The 14,917-nt window shown below is 38.4% G+C and overlaps 1 protein-coding gene across 7 annotated transcripts in view; it reads left to right on the plus strand.

Moving 5' to 3' along the window:
* Nucleotides 1-14,917, plus strand: part of PPP4R1 (protein phosphatase 4 regulatory subunit 1) — a 62,995-nt gene that overhangs the window by 12,030 nt on the left and 36,048 nt on the right. For 2 of the 7 annotated variants that reach the window (XM_058825173.1, XM_058825184.1), the window contains exons 2-4: nucleotides 2,906-3,041; nucleotides 6,259-6,302; nucleotides 7,892-7,998. The exons of 1 other annotated variant lie outside the window; for it this stretch is intronic. In XM_058825173.1, the coding sequence (XP_058681156.1) occupies nucleotides 7,896-7,998 (103 nt within the window). In that variant the 5' untranslated portion in view covers nucleotides 2,906-3,041; nucleotides 6,259-6,302; nucleotides 7,892-7,895. Of the gene's footprint in view, nucleotides 1-2,905; nucleotides 3,042-6,258; nucleotides 6,303-7,891; nucleotides 7,999-14,917 lie in introns of those variants that run through there. 4 more of the 7 variants (XM_058825148.1, XM_058825156.1, XM_058825165.1 and 1 more) reach the window with 3 other exon arrangements.

Below are 14,917 nucleotides of genomic sequence, written 5' to 3' on the forward strand. Positions count from 1 at the left end.
CCTGTAGTACTTAGTCAAGTGCTCAAAGCTGGGTGGAAAGCAGAGTAGGGCTGAAGAGGCAATATTCAGTTAACAGCCTTTTTGGTCACTGTTTTGGTGTAATGTGGAGGGAAAAGCACAGTGACTTGGTTAATTGAATAATGCAAAATATGTCCTTCATGCATTTTAGGTGAGGAGTGGTCAGGTGTTGGTGATTGATGTTTGTGGTAACTCAAGACCAGCATCCACATGAGGGGCTTTGTTGGAATGGGAGTTCTTTGTTAGAATGGACTGTATCTTTTGGCTTGCACAGATTTTGTGAAATGAAAATAAGTATGTAATGTAACTGTAACAGCACTTTACTAGAACTGTAATACTTCATGTGCTGATTGATTTATTTTTACCACGCTTTTCTTCCCTGTATTATAGTTGTGTTAATCAAGATGCTGTCATTGGAATGATCTCTTCTGTGACTATGAGCTGAGATGCTGGAATTATTTAAATAATAAATGTTGTTTGGTAGCAGAGGCACATCAAGCTCAATGTAGTGCTAAGCCTAATTTTACAATTCATAAACTCAGCAAAGCAAAATTCACACCATTCACAGTATGAACTAGTAGGAGACATCAAACAGATAAATTGTAAGCAGATGTTTCTATTTTTTATCATTGGTATTTACATCTGATATAGAGTTGATTTAGAAGTTGGATTGACTTAACTGGTTTCATAAGACAAAAATTGTAGAAAAATAAATGTAGAGGGTACAAGGAGGAACATAGAACAAGACTGAGGTTTAGAACAGGGAAATTGAGTGAGTAAAATTGGTGGTGCGTGTAATGGTCAGCATTTTATTTTTTTGTATTCGTGAGTTTGATAGCTGAGTAACTATTGTCAGCAGTATAGTTATTTTATGTTGTTATTTTGACATAGTTTCTTTATGTTTTTAAATTTACAATATGATTAACAGACACTGAAATAGAAAAATAGGACCCTGTCATAGAAGTAATTTCACTGTCTGGTTTGGAGAGAAAGAGGCTGAGGGGTGACTTCATCACTTTCTGTAGATTCCTGAGAATGGGAAGTAGAGAAGGAAGTGATTTAATTTTTGGTCAGCCCTGAGGTGGTTGGGCAGTCAGGCTGGATGATAGTTGAAGATCTCTTCCACTGAAATAGTCTAGGTGTGAGATGGCAGAACTAAAAACACAGAAAAATCCCTGCTTTCAGTTGGATTTGTAGGTTGAATTAAAGGCCTATGAGCCTGTGAAAGGATGGAGCCTGTTCCTTGTTAACTTAACCTGGCATAAAGTCCTAGCTTGCACTATGAGTTCATTTTTACTCGCCTCCCACTTCCTGCGAAAATAAAACAGATTCTTGCAAAAAGCCCAAACTAAACAACAAAAATTAAACCCAAACAAACCCACAAACCCAAACCAAACACAAGTTCAAACAGTTATGTAAACCTGGAGTTGCTAAACACTTTCCCTTTGTGTTGCAATAGCTTTTTGCAGCTGATCTTTCTTTTCAGCCTTCCCTTCCTCCCCCTGCAGTTTGTTATTCTATCCTCTACCTTACAAATATCTAACACCACTAATTCCCCTTCTCAGATTGCTCTTCCATTTCCTTTGGCTCCTAGTACACTTTCTTCCTTTCTCCCATCTCTTAGATTGTTCTTACTCTCTTGCTCTTTCCCCATCACTTTTTCTTTTGATTTCTGGCAAGAATTTCATGTCCTATCAGCAACTGCAAAGTCTGGTCTTTTGTGCAAGGACGGGATCAGTTGATGTCCATAGATTCCCTATACAGAAAATGGGATAATTACTTAGTTTTTAAAAGGGTGCCATTACCTTAGTTTATGTCTAAAAATATAACTGTCCCAGAGCTCAGTGTTTGTCTTTTGACATTTGAAGTGCAGTAAGGAAGATGTTCGGGCAGTGGTAGCTGTTTATGTATTCTGAATGTCGAAAATAATGACACACTATTTGGTAAGCAATTTATATAGCACAGCATAAATTTGTGGAAGGTAGAGGACAATAATGTTTTTTTCTTCCTTTTGTAGAGTTCATTTAAAAAAAGTTGTTGTTGGACTTCTAGGTCTGTTTTCTGTTCTTCTCTATTTGCAAGTTATGAAAAGGCATTGCAGGGAGACTGAAGAGTAGGGGTAGTGTAGTGTTGTGTTGTATTTTCAGCACTTATGGAGGTGACCTTTCCAACAGGTGATCTCATTTGCAGCCAGAAGTGTGTGTTTGCTATGAGCCCGAGTTTTAGAGCAGTTTTGAAGGCATACAGAAACTAAAAAGGTGGTAATTCAAATCTTCATTCTCAAGCAGCTCTGCAGAACAGGATTGGACTTCCTTCCACTTCTTTGGTTCTATGTTGATAAATGTTGTATATGAAGTTCCCTGATGATTTGCTGGTTAATAATTATGCAGTAATTGAAGTGACTTGTGCCCATTTTATTTGGTAGCCAGATCTAGCAACATGCTCTGATTTTTTTTGACATGCTTAGTTTAGATTTTTCTGTTTTGGAACAAAGTCTTTTTGGTCTGTTAGATCATGTTGTGTAAACTTTGGGCTACCTGCAGCTATGTTTTGAGTTTGTGTCTTCAAAAAAAAGCTGACTTTACAATTGGATAAAAGTAATTTGCTTGAGAAAAATACAAGGTATAAAAATACTCAGGAAGTTTAGTGATGAATCTTACTTGGGAACTTAGAGAAAATGACTCAATATTCATTTATACATCATCAGTCACACTTATAGAAAAGACTTCATGGGGGCTGGGGAAGCTGGTGGGAACAATGTGATGCAGTTACTAAATATGTTGTCAATGGGACCTTGCCTAGATTTCTGTATTTCAGACCAAAAACAGACATCATTTTAGTGTCAAACTACTGTGATTATAAGGAATATTTCTGATGTCTCTGATAGTTGGTGTGGATGACTACAGCTCAGAGTCTGATGTGATTATTATACCTTCAGCCCTGGACTTTGTCTCACAAGATGAGATGTTGACGCCTTTGGGAAGATTGGACAAGTACGCTGCAAGTGAGAACATATTTAACAGGTATGCTTTTTAAATGTCTGTCTGGCTAATGGTATGCAAACTATTCATCTGATTCAGATCTGACTGAAGCTAATTTGCATGGAATACAAATAATTTCAAAAAACCCAACACCTTTATGAAACTTCAGTTTCCACCCCTCCTTCTGTTTGCTCATGTACCTCCTATTTAAAAGGAGCAAAATATTAATGATAACACAAAAACATTAGTTCACCTTTTAAGCAACTGTAGCAAAGGACTTCTTGAACTTCTTCCTTAATTGGAGACATAATTTAGGTTCTTTTGCAGATGCTAACATTCCTGTTGGCACAGGACTGTAAGGTGATAGTAAACTCCATCCATAACTCTGTGTGAAAGTAAGTTTAAGAAAATACTTCATGAATGGTCAGGAGAGCATAATGAACAGCCAAGAGATTGCCAGGAGAAATCCAAGAACTTTATTTCAGAATCAAGCTCCTCTGTAGTTTACAGCTTGAGTATTGCTGCTTCTGGTTATTGAAAGTGAACTTGCCCAGTTAATACTGTGTTCTGCATTTTCCCCTTTTTATTTCTGTAATGAGATGCCACTGAGATGGTTGTTTCATTTAAAAGCACAAGTATTTCAGCATACTTCAGACAGACACACATCCCACCCCATCCTCTTGCACTCAGACGCTCTGCACTCAAATGGAGAAATTCAAGCCCATAGTTTATTTTAATTGGAACTGTAAATGGTAACATGATCACAGAAATGTATAAAATATGTTAACATTGAGATTTGCTGGTATTTTATTTGAACATGGTTTAGTTTGGGCTTCAAGTAAGCTTTTAATGAAGTGTGTTTGCTTTAATGCTGAATTCTTAATACAGTAATGTGCAGAAGCAAAGTCTGTGATCAACCACCCAATAGGATAGCCTCTGTTTTGTTGTTCATGGCTTGGGTTTGGAAAGGATTTAGCCCTGTTCTTAACTTAAGTCACGTGAACTGTACTTAAAATTGCTCACTACGTGTGTGAACATACCATTGACTCAAAGCTGAAAATTGCAGAATGGTTTCTCTTGTTATAACCTGCATAAACCTGTATGCACATATAACTTCTGAAATATGCATAATTTTCAAATTTTGTTTTTTCCTAAAATCCAAAATTGCTGTATTTTACAATTTGAGATGAAATGGACACTTATGCTACCAGGAGAGAGTTTTTGCATGTTTTGACTTTTCATGGGGAGGGAGGGAAGAGGAGCTTTCAGGTCTCCAGGTGACAATTATATAATAAAAGCCAGTAGGAAGGAGAACAAACTCAAAAACTCAAGTTGTGTATCTTCAGAAACTCAAGTTGTGTATCTTGAATTTTAACCAACAGTGCTGTTCCTAATATCTTACTTGCCCGCCTAAGAAAAAATGGTGATTTCTCAGTATGGATTGCATTGGATATGGGCATGCATAAACTGGGAATCCTTTTAATTGCTCTGTCCAGCTTTATGCATCCTGTGCTTTCCTACAGGGAAAGGTGGTTGGAGTAACTAGTTTTTCCTGATTTTTTTTCCCCTGTGTTTGCTTGTTTGGATTATTTTTGCTGGTACAAACATGTTTTTTAATCCTAGCTTTCTTTGTAGGCCTATTGTTATGTAGCATTAGAAAATACAGGAAATAGCAAATTATAATTATTAGTGGTATAACTGAGTAGCACTTAGATCACAATAAATGATAGTGACTACTGCAGTCAGTTTATGATGATTCAGCATTAGTCAGTCTCAGAATAATAGGAGGGATTTCTGCTAAGCAGAGGAACTGGAGCATTTAACATGAAAAAGATTAATTCAATTACATTTGTTTATTCCTATGTCTTAGTATGGTATCAGCACATCCAATTACTAATGAGTAGTTTAAAAGTTTTAAAATGCTGTGATTGAGTTAATAATGTTTCAGTTGTTTCTGTGACCTTGAACCTGCATTTCTGTGGGAGCTTCATATTACACATTCCAAATTCTTGAAACATAATCATTGAATCTGGGTAAATTAGGGTCAGATGTTTTTCCCCCTTTAATTGAATGAATTTGCTTTTAGTATGGGAGGTTTTAATCTTTAAGTTTCATTTTAGGTATTATTTCTCTTTGCATTTGGTTTTATTATCCTTTTCTGTCTGGTTAATCGCCTACCTATGCAGCATATTTGCAGTCTGTGATTGTATTGAATGATTAAAGTGAAGGGATTTTTAACAACTGCTGCAAAAGTCTAGTCTCCTTTAAGTGGATTCCTTGAGTGCTCATGATTTTTCAGCCATTTGTTCTGAGATGGAAATGAATCAGTGTCTGTGTCCTAAAAAATTTGAGGAGATAAGGCTTGGAAATAGCAATGTCTTCTTTGTTTAAATATGTAAGATTTCTCATAGGGTTAACTGAAAGTGAGAGAGAAGCAGGGGATCCTTTAACAGCTTCCCAAGTGGTGGAAGGTTTTGCTTTGTGACAACTTTTGGTATGTTATGTTTTACATTTTTACTGGTTTAGGTGTTGCTCATGAGCACCACAGATGTTGCCTATGAGAATGGAGGGGAACCTAACAAATATTACAAAAAATTTTTTGTCTGCAAAATAAGGCAAGTGAGAGTCTGGCTGTGGTGTGACTATTGAAGAGGCAGCTTTTAGTTCAGATTTGAGAAGCATCTCTAGGATATGCCTTAATAATCCACCATCACATTGCAGCAAGAGTAGATGTTGAGCAGAACATCTACTGTTCTGCTGGAACACAGAATCTTCTTGTGTCTGGTAGCACTGGTGTGTGTATATACATACAAGGATGATGATTCCTTTTTGCTACTTGCTTTAAAAACCAATTGCTAGTTGCTGGTGCAGTTTGGAGCTTAGCCTTTGTCTCTTTTTGGTTTTTTTTGTGTTAAAATCACTTGTGGGTTTTTTAATCTTTATTGCCTTGAACTTGCTTCCATTCCTCATTAAGAAGGCTTGGAAGTGTAGAGCACTCACCAATAAATCTATTTGAATAGTGAGGCAGTTCCTGAACACAGATCCTTCATTTCATATGAGGAATTATTGCTGCTTTTTCTCTGCAGACCAAAGCACATCTTGGCAGTAGTGCTGTTCACTGTGGTTCCTCACTTGCTGAGACTCAGTGGGTTAGTTGACTTGTCTCTCACTTTGCAAGACTACATTAAATATGTAGGAGACACGTGTCCACACAGGCTGGTTTATGAAATTGCTTCATCTGTTCCTCTTCTCTTTTCAGAGGTGTCCAGCCCTTTAAAAAGACCAAGTCAACTCTGCTTCTAGGTTAGTGTGTCATGCAGTCTGTTTCCCTCCGTTAGGGTTTTTATGGCTGAATTTTATCTGCATATCAGGATCTCTGCTGAGAGATGTACTTCTGTTGAGTTGAAAAGAGTGAGGGAGAAGAAATTAATTAAAGGCAAATGGTTTCTTCAGTTTGTTAAGAAGATTTTATACATCTGTATGTCAAAACAGTTTAATTTAAAATAGTTCTGCAACTGGCCAATGTGCAATATTTAAATTACTGATTTTCAGTAGGAGAAAATGTGTGCTTAGCTTTGGGAATTCATGGAAACTTCCTGCCTTTCTCTGATTCCATGGAATTGTGAAGTTCTTGAGCTTCCCTTGTGCACTGGGAATGTAACCATCTGTTCTCTTGTAAGTTGTTGACCACTGCTCATGTTCAGTGCTTGTAGTGAACACAATAAAGTTTAGGTATGCCTCTGCTCTTTGTCTACAGCACTGCTGTTTGTCAACAGTGCTTCTACCTAGACTCCATCCTAGGTGTGTTTCTGTCCTTCAGTTCTGGAAATACCTGGCACTTGACACTTGCTCCTTCAGTGTTTTGTTGAGTTGCTCCAGGGCATTACTAGATCTACCAGTGTCTTGGACACTCTTCCTTGCCCCATTCCCATTCCATTATCCAGGGATAATTCTGCTAGCTCTGAACTGACATTAACCCATGTTATCCAGTAGGGTAAGAAAAGAGTTATGCCATTGCAGGGTGTTTTTGAGGAGAAGGTTGATTGCCACACATTCCCAGCTGCATCCAGGGCTGTCTAGGTACCTGATGGGTATGACTTTGTAGCACAGGCTATGACAGAACCTTGGGGGACAAAAATCCCAAATCTGACTATATCTCATCACTCATAAATTAATCTACAGAAAATTTTCTTGTCCATTTGAAGTAGAACTGAGTTGATTATGACTTATTTCATATTTTCTTAATGTTTCTACTTTGCTTAATGTATGTCTCAGGTACACATGGGTTGGGTAGTACGTGTTATTTTCACAGTATGTACCCACCATTCACAGTATATACCCATAGCATTCAAATGAAGTTTGACTTTTAAATGTCAACCACTGTTGGTTTAAATGTCAACTGTAGCACCATTGGTATGAAAATCTTTAGCTTGAGTGTTTATGCTTCTGTGAAATAAATTCAGAGTTCTGTTTAAAAACATTTTAATGATACTAGTGTTACTTTGCTTTGTATGGAACAAGTTAAGAACTTCATAGATGAGGATGGATGGAAGGCTGATTCTGACTTCCTGACATTCAGCTCCTGTTTGCCCACTTAGCAGATGATTATTATTTCTGTTCTTGGTGCCTGGTTTCTCTTATCCTTGTAAATGAAAGGGATACTTTTAATGTTATATTTAAAGCTTACAATTCTTTAAGATTATGCCAGGTATCAGAAGTAAGAATTCCCAAAGCAGGGCTAACTAAACTTACTACAATTTATAAATTAAATTTTAAGTGAATATATACAAAATTCTATTTGGTGTAGGAAACTTCTGTGATTCACAACTTTTTGATTTAGCTGTATTTCTGGACACAAATAATGCTTATTTTTAATCTTTCTTGTAAACTAGGCAAATGGTGGCTCGAAGTTTGCTGGACACTTTGAAGGAAGTCAGTGATGATGAGAGAGATTGTATTGCTGTGTTGGAGAGAATCAGCAGATTAGCTGATGATTCAGGTAGGTAGCACTAAACATTTTACTGGGTTGATGTGGGAAAATCAGAGATGCTAAAGCTGTGTTTAGCACAGGAGCAGTATGTTCTTTCTCCAATATTCAAACTAGGCTTCTGCAAATTCAATAAAGTAGTGTAAAATTTATTTTTCTTAATCATTCCCCAAAGATGACTTTTTTACGATTTTCAGCAACAGATTTGCACCCCTTCAAAATGTAGGACTGTAGCTTTCCAACAGTACACTTTTTTGTAACTTTTATTATTTACTTTTGCTACTCAAAAGATCTATATGATTACTTTGGATTTGTAGATCAAGATTAGTTTCTTGCCTTGAAAATAAACTTGGAAACCCTCTGTACAACACTCTCATAAGTTTTGATAGAATTTAAATGCTGAAGTTGTTCCTTTGCACCTTTTTGGGCAACCAGGTGTGCAGGTAAGAGAAGCAGCAAGAATTGGTAAAGGTGCAAATATAGAATCAGAGAATGGTTTAGGTTGGAAGGGACCTACCATGGACAGGGACATCTTCCACAAAACCAGGTTGTTCAAAGGCCCATCCAGCCTGATCTTGAACACTTCCAGGGGTGAGGCATCCACAGCTTCAGGGTAACCTGTTCCTGTGCCTCACCATTCTCATAGTGAAGACTTTCTGCTACCTGCCTTCTTTCAGTTTGAAACCATTACTGCTTATCAGGTCACTACCTGGCTTTGTAAGAAGTCCCTCTCCAGCTCTCTTTCAAGCCTCCTTGGGTACCAGAAGGCTGCAGTAAGGTCTCCCAAGAGCCTTCTCTTCTCCAGACTGAACAGCCCCAGCTCTGTCAGCCTTCTCTCATAGAACAGATTCTCAGTCTCTCTGATCAGTTCCATTACCCTCCACTGGACTCACTGCTACAGGTCTACGTCCTTCTTATCTTGAGATCCCCAGGGCTGGATGCAGCACTCCATATGGTGTCTCACCAGAGCAGGGGAGCAGAATCCCCTCCCTTGCCCTGCTGACCAATGCTGCTTTTGATGCAGTTCAGGATGTGTTTGGCATTCTGGGCTGCACGTTCCTGGGTCATGTGGAGCTTCTCATCAACCAACACCACTGACTCTTTCTCCTCAGAGCTGCTCTTAATCCATTGTCTACTAACCCTGCATTGGTACCAAGGTTTGTCCCAGCCACCCCAGGTGCAGGACCTTGTTCTTGGCCTTGTTGAAATTCATGAGGTTCACATGGATACACTTCTCAGTACATAAAGGTCCCTGTGGCTGCTGTCCCTTCCCTCCAGCATGTCAGTCCCACCACAGAGCTTGGTGTAGTGGGCAGACTTGCTGAGGGTGCTCTCCATCCCACTGTCCATGTCACCCACCAGGATGCTGAACCCAATATTGACCCCTGAGGAGCTCCAGTTGTCACTGCTCTCCCTGTGGACATCAAGCTGTTGACCACAACTGTTTAAGTGCAACCATCTAGCCAGCTGTTTATCCACTGAGTGGCCATCTCTCAAATCTGTGTCTCTCTGATTTAAAAACAAGGGCTTAAAAAGATAGTGTCAAATGTTTTGCATAAGTCCAGGTACATGAGGTCAGTTGCTCTTCCGTTATGCACCAACACTTTAACCCCATGGTAAAAAGCCAACAGATTTGCCAGGAGTGGTTTGACCTTGGTGAAGTTGTGTTAGCTCTTACACATTACCTCCTTATTTTCCATGTGCCTTCTCACAGTTTCCAGGAGAAAACTTCTCTTTTTCTCTTTTTGAAAATGAGGGGTTTGTTTTCCCTTTTCAGGTTGGTGGGAACTTCAATGGACTGCCACAATTCCCAAATATAATGGATAGTGGCTTAGCCCCTCCTTCTGCCAGTTCCCTCAGGATGCACTGCATCAGGTCCTGTGGACTTGTGCACCTTCAGGTTCCTGAGATGATCTTGAACCTGATCTTCCTTGGTGGAAGTTCCTCAGTTCTTCATTCTCCCAGTCCCCTCCTTCACCTTCTGGGACTCAGATGGAGAACTTGTAACTGAAGACTGAGGGAAAAACATCACTGAGTACCTCAGCCTTCTCATTGTTTGGGGTAATAACCAGGTCTCCCTCTTTCTTCTACAGAGGGCTCATATTTTCCCTTATCTTCCTTTTATCACTGGCGTACCTATAGAAACTTTTCTTGTTACCCTTGACATCCCTGACCAGTTTTAATTCTTTGAGGCTTTAGCTTTCCTAACCCAGTCCCTGGCAGCTTGGACATTTTTTTTGTATTCCCCCATGGCTACCAGTCCTTGCTTTGCACCCTCTGCAGGCTTCCTCTTTTTTGCTTGAGTTTGTCCAAGAGCTCCTTGTACATCCATGCAGGCCTCCCAGTGTTTTTGCCTGACTAGTTCTTTGTTGGGATGTATTGCTCATGATCTTGGAGGAGGTGATCCTTGAATATTAACTAACTTTCTTGTGTAGCTGTTCCCTCAGGCTTTATCCCATGGTACCTTCACCGAGCAGACCCCTGAAGATGCCAAAAGTCTGCTTGTGAAACCCAGTGTAGTGAGCTTGCTGGTGCACCCTCTCTGCAATGAGTAGGAGGGCTCTGTAGACCCAGTGTGTCTGTTGCTAATCAATATATTGAGACTGCTGAGTGTTTAGAATAAAAGGCAAAAGCAAGAGAAAAATTAAAAACAAATGTGAAAGAAAGGAAGTGCTTAAAAAGTCATGGGGAAGTGCATGAAGGGAAAAATTATGTGACCAGAGCTGTGGCAGAATTCTGGTTTAAAAATTATCTAGAAAGAATTAAGGGCTTGATTTCAGCATAGCTAGATACAGTTGACATGCCAGAAGGAAGAAAGTCTAGCAGCAGAACAACAGAAAAGATCTGGTCATTCTTTTTTAATTGTTGGTGTGTTATGAAGATAAATTTGTAATAAATCTTGAATGAGAAGAAAATGTTTCTTCTATTTAATGTCTCTTAGTTTTTCTTACTTCTTCTGGAACTGCAGAAGGTAATGCTTTCCAAGGGTAAAAATATATTCTGCTGATTTCTGTTATTCTGTCACTACTGTCTTAATTTAAAATGCATGGTTTTATTTTTCTGAGGGAATGTCCTTGTTTAGCCAGGAAAAGTAGCCTGTTGTAAGCATTACATAATTGTATTGAGTACCTCTCCAAGGATTCTTTAAAAAGGAAAAAAAAGTCACTGTTCACTTACAGTAAAATGTGTCTTTAATTGAGAACAGTGGCATGCTACTGTTTATAGAATGCTTTCCTAGCAAAGCTCTGCTTCTGAAATCTGCATTTACAGTTGCCTGTTTGTGTAGCCCTGTGAATAGTTTAGAGCATCAGATACTTTCTGAAGCTCCTCTTCAGTTTAGAAAATAGGACAGATGTGTCCAAGGGAATATGGCCTCTTGCAGCAACTTGTAGCCTTAGGCTTTTCATTGGTGACCAACTAAGTGTGTCAAATTGAAGTTTATTTAGGCAGAAGTGTAGTGGAAGCCAAGAGTTGAGCTCAAATCAGTTTGTTGCCTTTAACGAGGGTGGGGTACATATTTAGTCAGAGCTGATATTTTCTCAGCGTCAGTAAAAGCAGCAGTTCAGGCTTTTCCTGCACTGTAGAAGTTGTCTCAGATCTGCCAAACTAGTAGTGCTGGATTCTGCAGCTGCCCCACAAATTAAATTTCTGCAAACTGAACTGTGAGTCTTGTGCCTCGAGCAGTTGCAGTATTGGACTTGGCTGGTTTCGGTAAGACAGGTTATTAGAATAGCCTTGTGTTTTAAACCATGTGAAAATTCATTAGGGAGCTTCATCTGCTTTGTATCTTCTTAATATATGGGCTTGACTATTATTCATGCTGCAGCACAGTGGATTTTTTTTTGTTTTGTTTTGGCTTTTTTGTTTGTTTGCAGGGGTTTTGGTTTTTGTGTATGTTTAAGGTTGTTACTATTAGACTTGTTAATTTTTGTCTTGCTTCTTTCCATTTACAGTATTTATTTTTCCAATTTGTCCATAAAACATAAAAGCCCTTGGAATTTGGATAAGAAAATTGTAAAACATTGTTTTAACTTGCTTGGTTAGAGCAAGATATTTGTATGGGTAGAGCCCTCCTGGAGTCAAAACTTCACGTTTAAATGTTCAAATAAATAAAAATAAAAACAAACTTAGAAGTCAAACTAATCTGTGACTAAGTACAAGTCTTTTCATTTCTAACTGTTGATGCTTGTTAGTCTTATGCCAGTTCTTTTCACATTTGGAGCTCTTTGTCTTCTCTTGTCAAATCAAGTCACAGAAAGTGAGATACTTTTCCTATTTTTTCAGTAGTTGGTATAATGAGGTTGGAATTGAAGAATATACCCAGGATATGTAATATCTGTTCTCTCTGGGCTACTGATGCTGATTTCTAAAGTAGAGGTGCAGCAGTGAACTAGAAATACCAGCTATCCTAAAGTTGCCCAGAGAGTGCTCTGTCCTGTTAATACCTTGCATTTTCAGAAATCTTATAGTGGGGTTGATGTTTTTCAGACATGGTCTTTGCTTGAAAAACAATCAGTCTCAGGGTTTTTAAAAAATTCTTTGGGTTTGTGGTTTGTTGGTTTGGGGTTTTTTAGCTTTTTTCAGGTTTGTTTTGTTTTAATAAACTGGGGCTATGTTGAGACAGCTATTTCTGTGTTTAAAAGCAGGAGAATTTCCAATAATTTTCATTCCTCATCTACTGTGATAAAACTTTAAGAACCTAAATGTCATCTTGGTTGCACTAAATACTATTTAAATGCATAATAAAAATATTCTTTACTAGAAAAATATCTGGGTCCAAATATGATAGTAGGATGGAAGAAAATGATGTGAGTATGGTTTGCTATGATTGATACAACTGGGTAGCCAAGACACATTTTTTGAGGCATCATGGCAAAAGCAAATATCAGCTCTAAAACTGGTTTTATAAAAGCTTTTTGTAAAAAAAAATCTCAGAGAAAGTGCTTTTGATGGAAATTAATTTGGACCCTTTGAGTAGAGTTGTAGTGAATTGTATTTTGTGAAAGAGTGTTTTGATTGTCATTGTGTCTGCACATACAAATGATATAAAGTGTGCCTTCTCCTGACAGAGTAGTTTGGACTCTTAGTAATGAATTAATTCCAGTTTATACTTGTAGCCTTTAAATCAATCACAACATCAAAATGTTGTGTTTCTACTGGGAAAAAATACCCACTTCAGGTGGTACTGGACATGAGCTGCTCCCAGTGCTGGCAGAACACAGGATTTGCTCTGCCCTGGTGTCATGTGCTGCTCTTGTATGTACATGGCAGTGCAGAACAGCTGTTCCAAGGAGGAAACCCATCAGTAGCATTTGGGGAATAATCCCCTGCCCCCCAGGCCCTTACTTCCTAAAGGAACCTATTCTCTGAATGTAAGTTATTTGTAAGACTTCAGTGTTTGTCTTCATTGCTGTAGTTGGGTGTTGCTGTTAAATCTGTGGTTCTGCTGTGGAACTTGGGTGTTTTCAGTCCTAAACTGAACTTTCCTGCTGTCTTTGGTACCAAGTTTCCTAGAGTAGTGACAGCAAAGAAAGATATCTTCTACTGCTTTTGAATCTGCTGTTCAATCACTTTGTAATTTCTCTGTTTCTTTAGGGATGTTAGGTATGATTTCTCACTTAGATTTTTTTATGATGTCTTTGAATCTATACAAGCCAAGAAGTAGTTTGACATATAAGCTCAGTGCTTGGCAAATGTTAAGTTATCCCCCATACACCCTTGTTAGATCAAAAATGCTTATCTTTGTATTAAGATAGCTGGGTCTTCTTCATTTTCAAATGTACACTGGTTACAGGCTTGTGAGAGCTTGAACAAGGGCCTTATGTCTGAGTTATTGACTTAAGTAAATAAGCATAATTCAAATTTTTTTTTTTGTACCACCTTGTGAGTGGCTTAGATGATACAAGATTTCATCATTGTGTGCTGAAGTGCAGTTAACTGGCTTTGAAAGTTAGCCCCAGCCAGAATGACTGCATTATTGGCGTTTTGCTTAGTGTGCAAGAGGCTCCAGAAGCTTTAAATTTTATTTTCTGAAGTTTCTTTAGACGTGAAGGTCTGTATCTTTGTTCCTAAAATGCCTGTGTAATGTAGCTTACTATGAAATAGATACACATAGGTGTCTTTTTAAATAAATGATGGGGGGAAAATAAAATGACATCCTGAAGGGCTGGTGCTTATTTGTCTAAATATAGCCAGCTAGGATGTTTTTCTTCTGAACAAAAAGTAATCTCTTTACTGCAAAGAATCAGTTGTAAATGCAGTTTCCAAAACAACCTGATTTTGAAAACAATTATTAGGCTAATTGGTCATTAAATTTTGAAGCTCTATAATCAGGCTTAATGTGGATGGCCTCACAGCCCTAATTACTTAATCGTGTGCTTGAATGGCTTTATTAATGTAGGTTCAATTACTGCTGTTGGTATTTTGAGACATGCCAGCATTACCTGTCAAACAGCACATAGTGCAGCATTTCATTTAACAAAAATCTTCATATGTAAGCAATATTAATGGGAATGCTAATATTTGCTTTTCTCCAGCTGCATTTTCTTCCCTTCCCCATCTTGATGTTCCAGGATTTTCCATACCTCATCTCCCACCTCGTGCTTTGCTAAGAATTTTCTCCTGAGCTTGATGTAAACTTCTTTTGCCTCTCCATGCATCTGATGGGGGACTAACGGTGACTTTACCCTCCCTCATTAGTCCATGTTCCACTCCTTGCTCTGCCAGTCAGGAATGAAATCCATTTCTGGTTAGTAGGAGCAAAGAGCCTGACTACTGAAGCAGCACATGCATCAGCCTTTCTGCTGGACTTCTAAGCTAAAAGGGGTGGGCTCTGGCTGCAGTGTATTTCCACTTGTCTAGCTTTTATTTTATCTTCAAAAGAGGTAGGAAAGTCAGAGGGAAGGATGAAATGGAAAATGGTAGAAATCAA

Source organism: Ammospiza caudacuta, chromosome 1 (assembly GCF_027887145.1).
Source record: "Ammospiza caudacuta isolate bAmmCau1 chromosome 1, bAmmCau1.pri, whole genome shotgun sequence".
NCBI lineage: Eukaryota > Metazoa > Chordata > Aves > Passeriformes > Passerellidae > Ammospiza > Ammospiza caudacuta.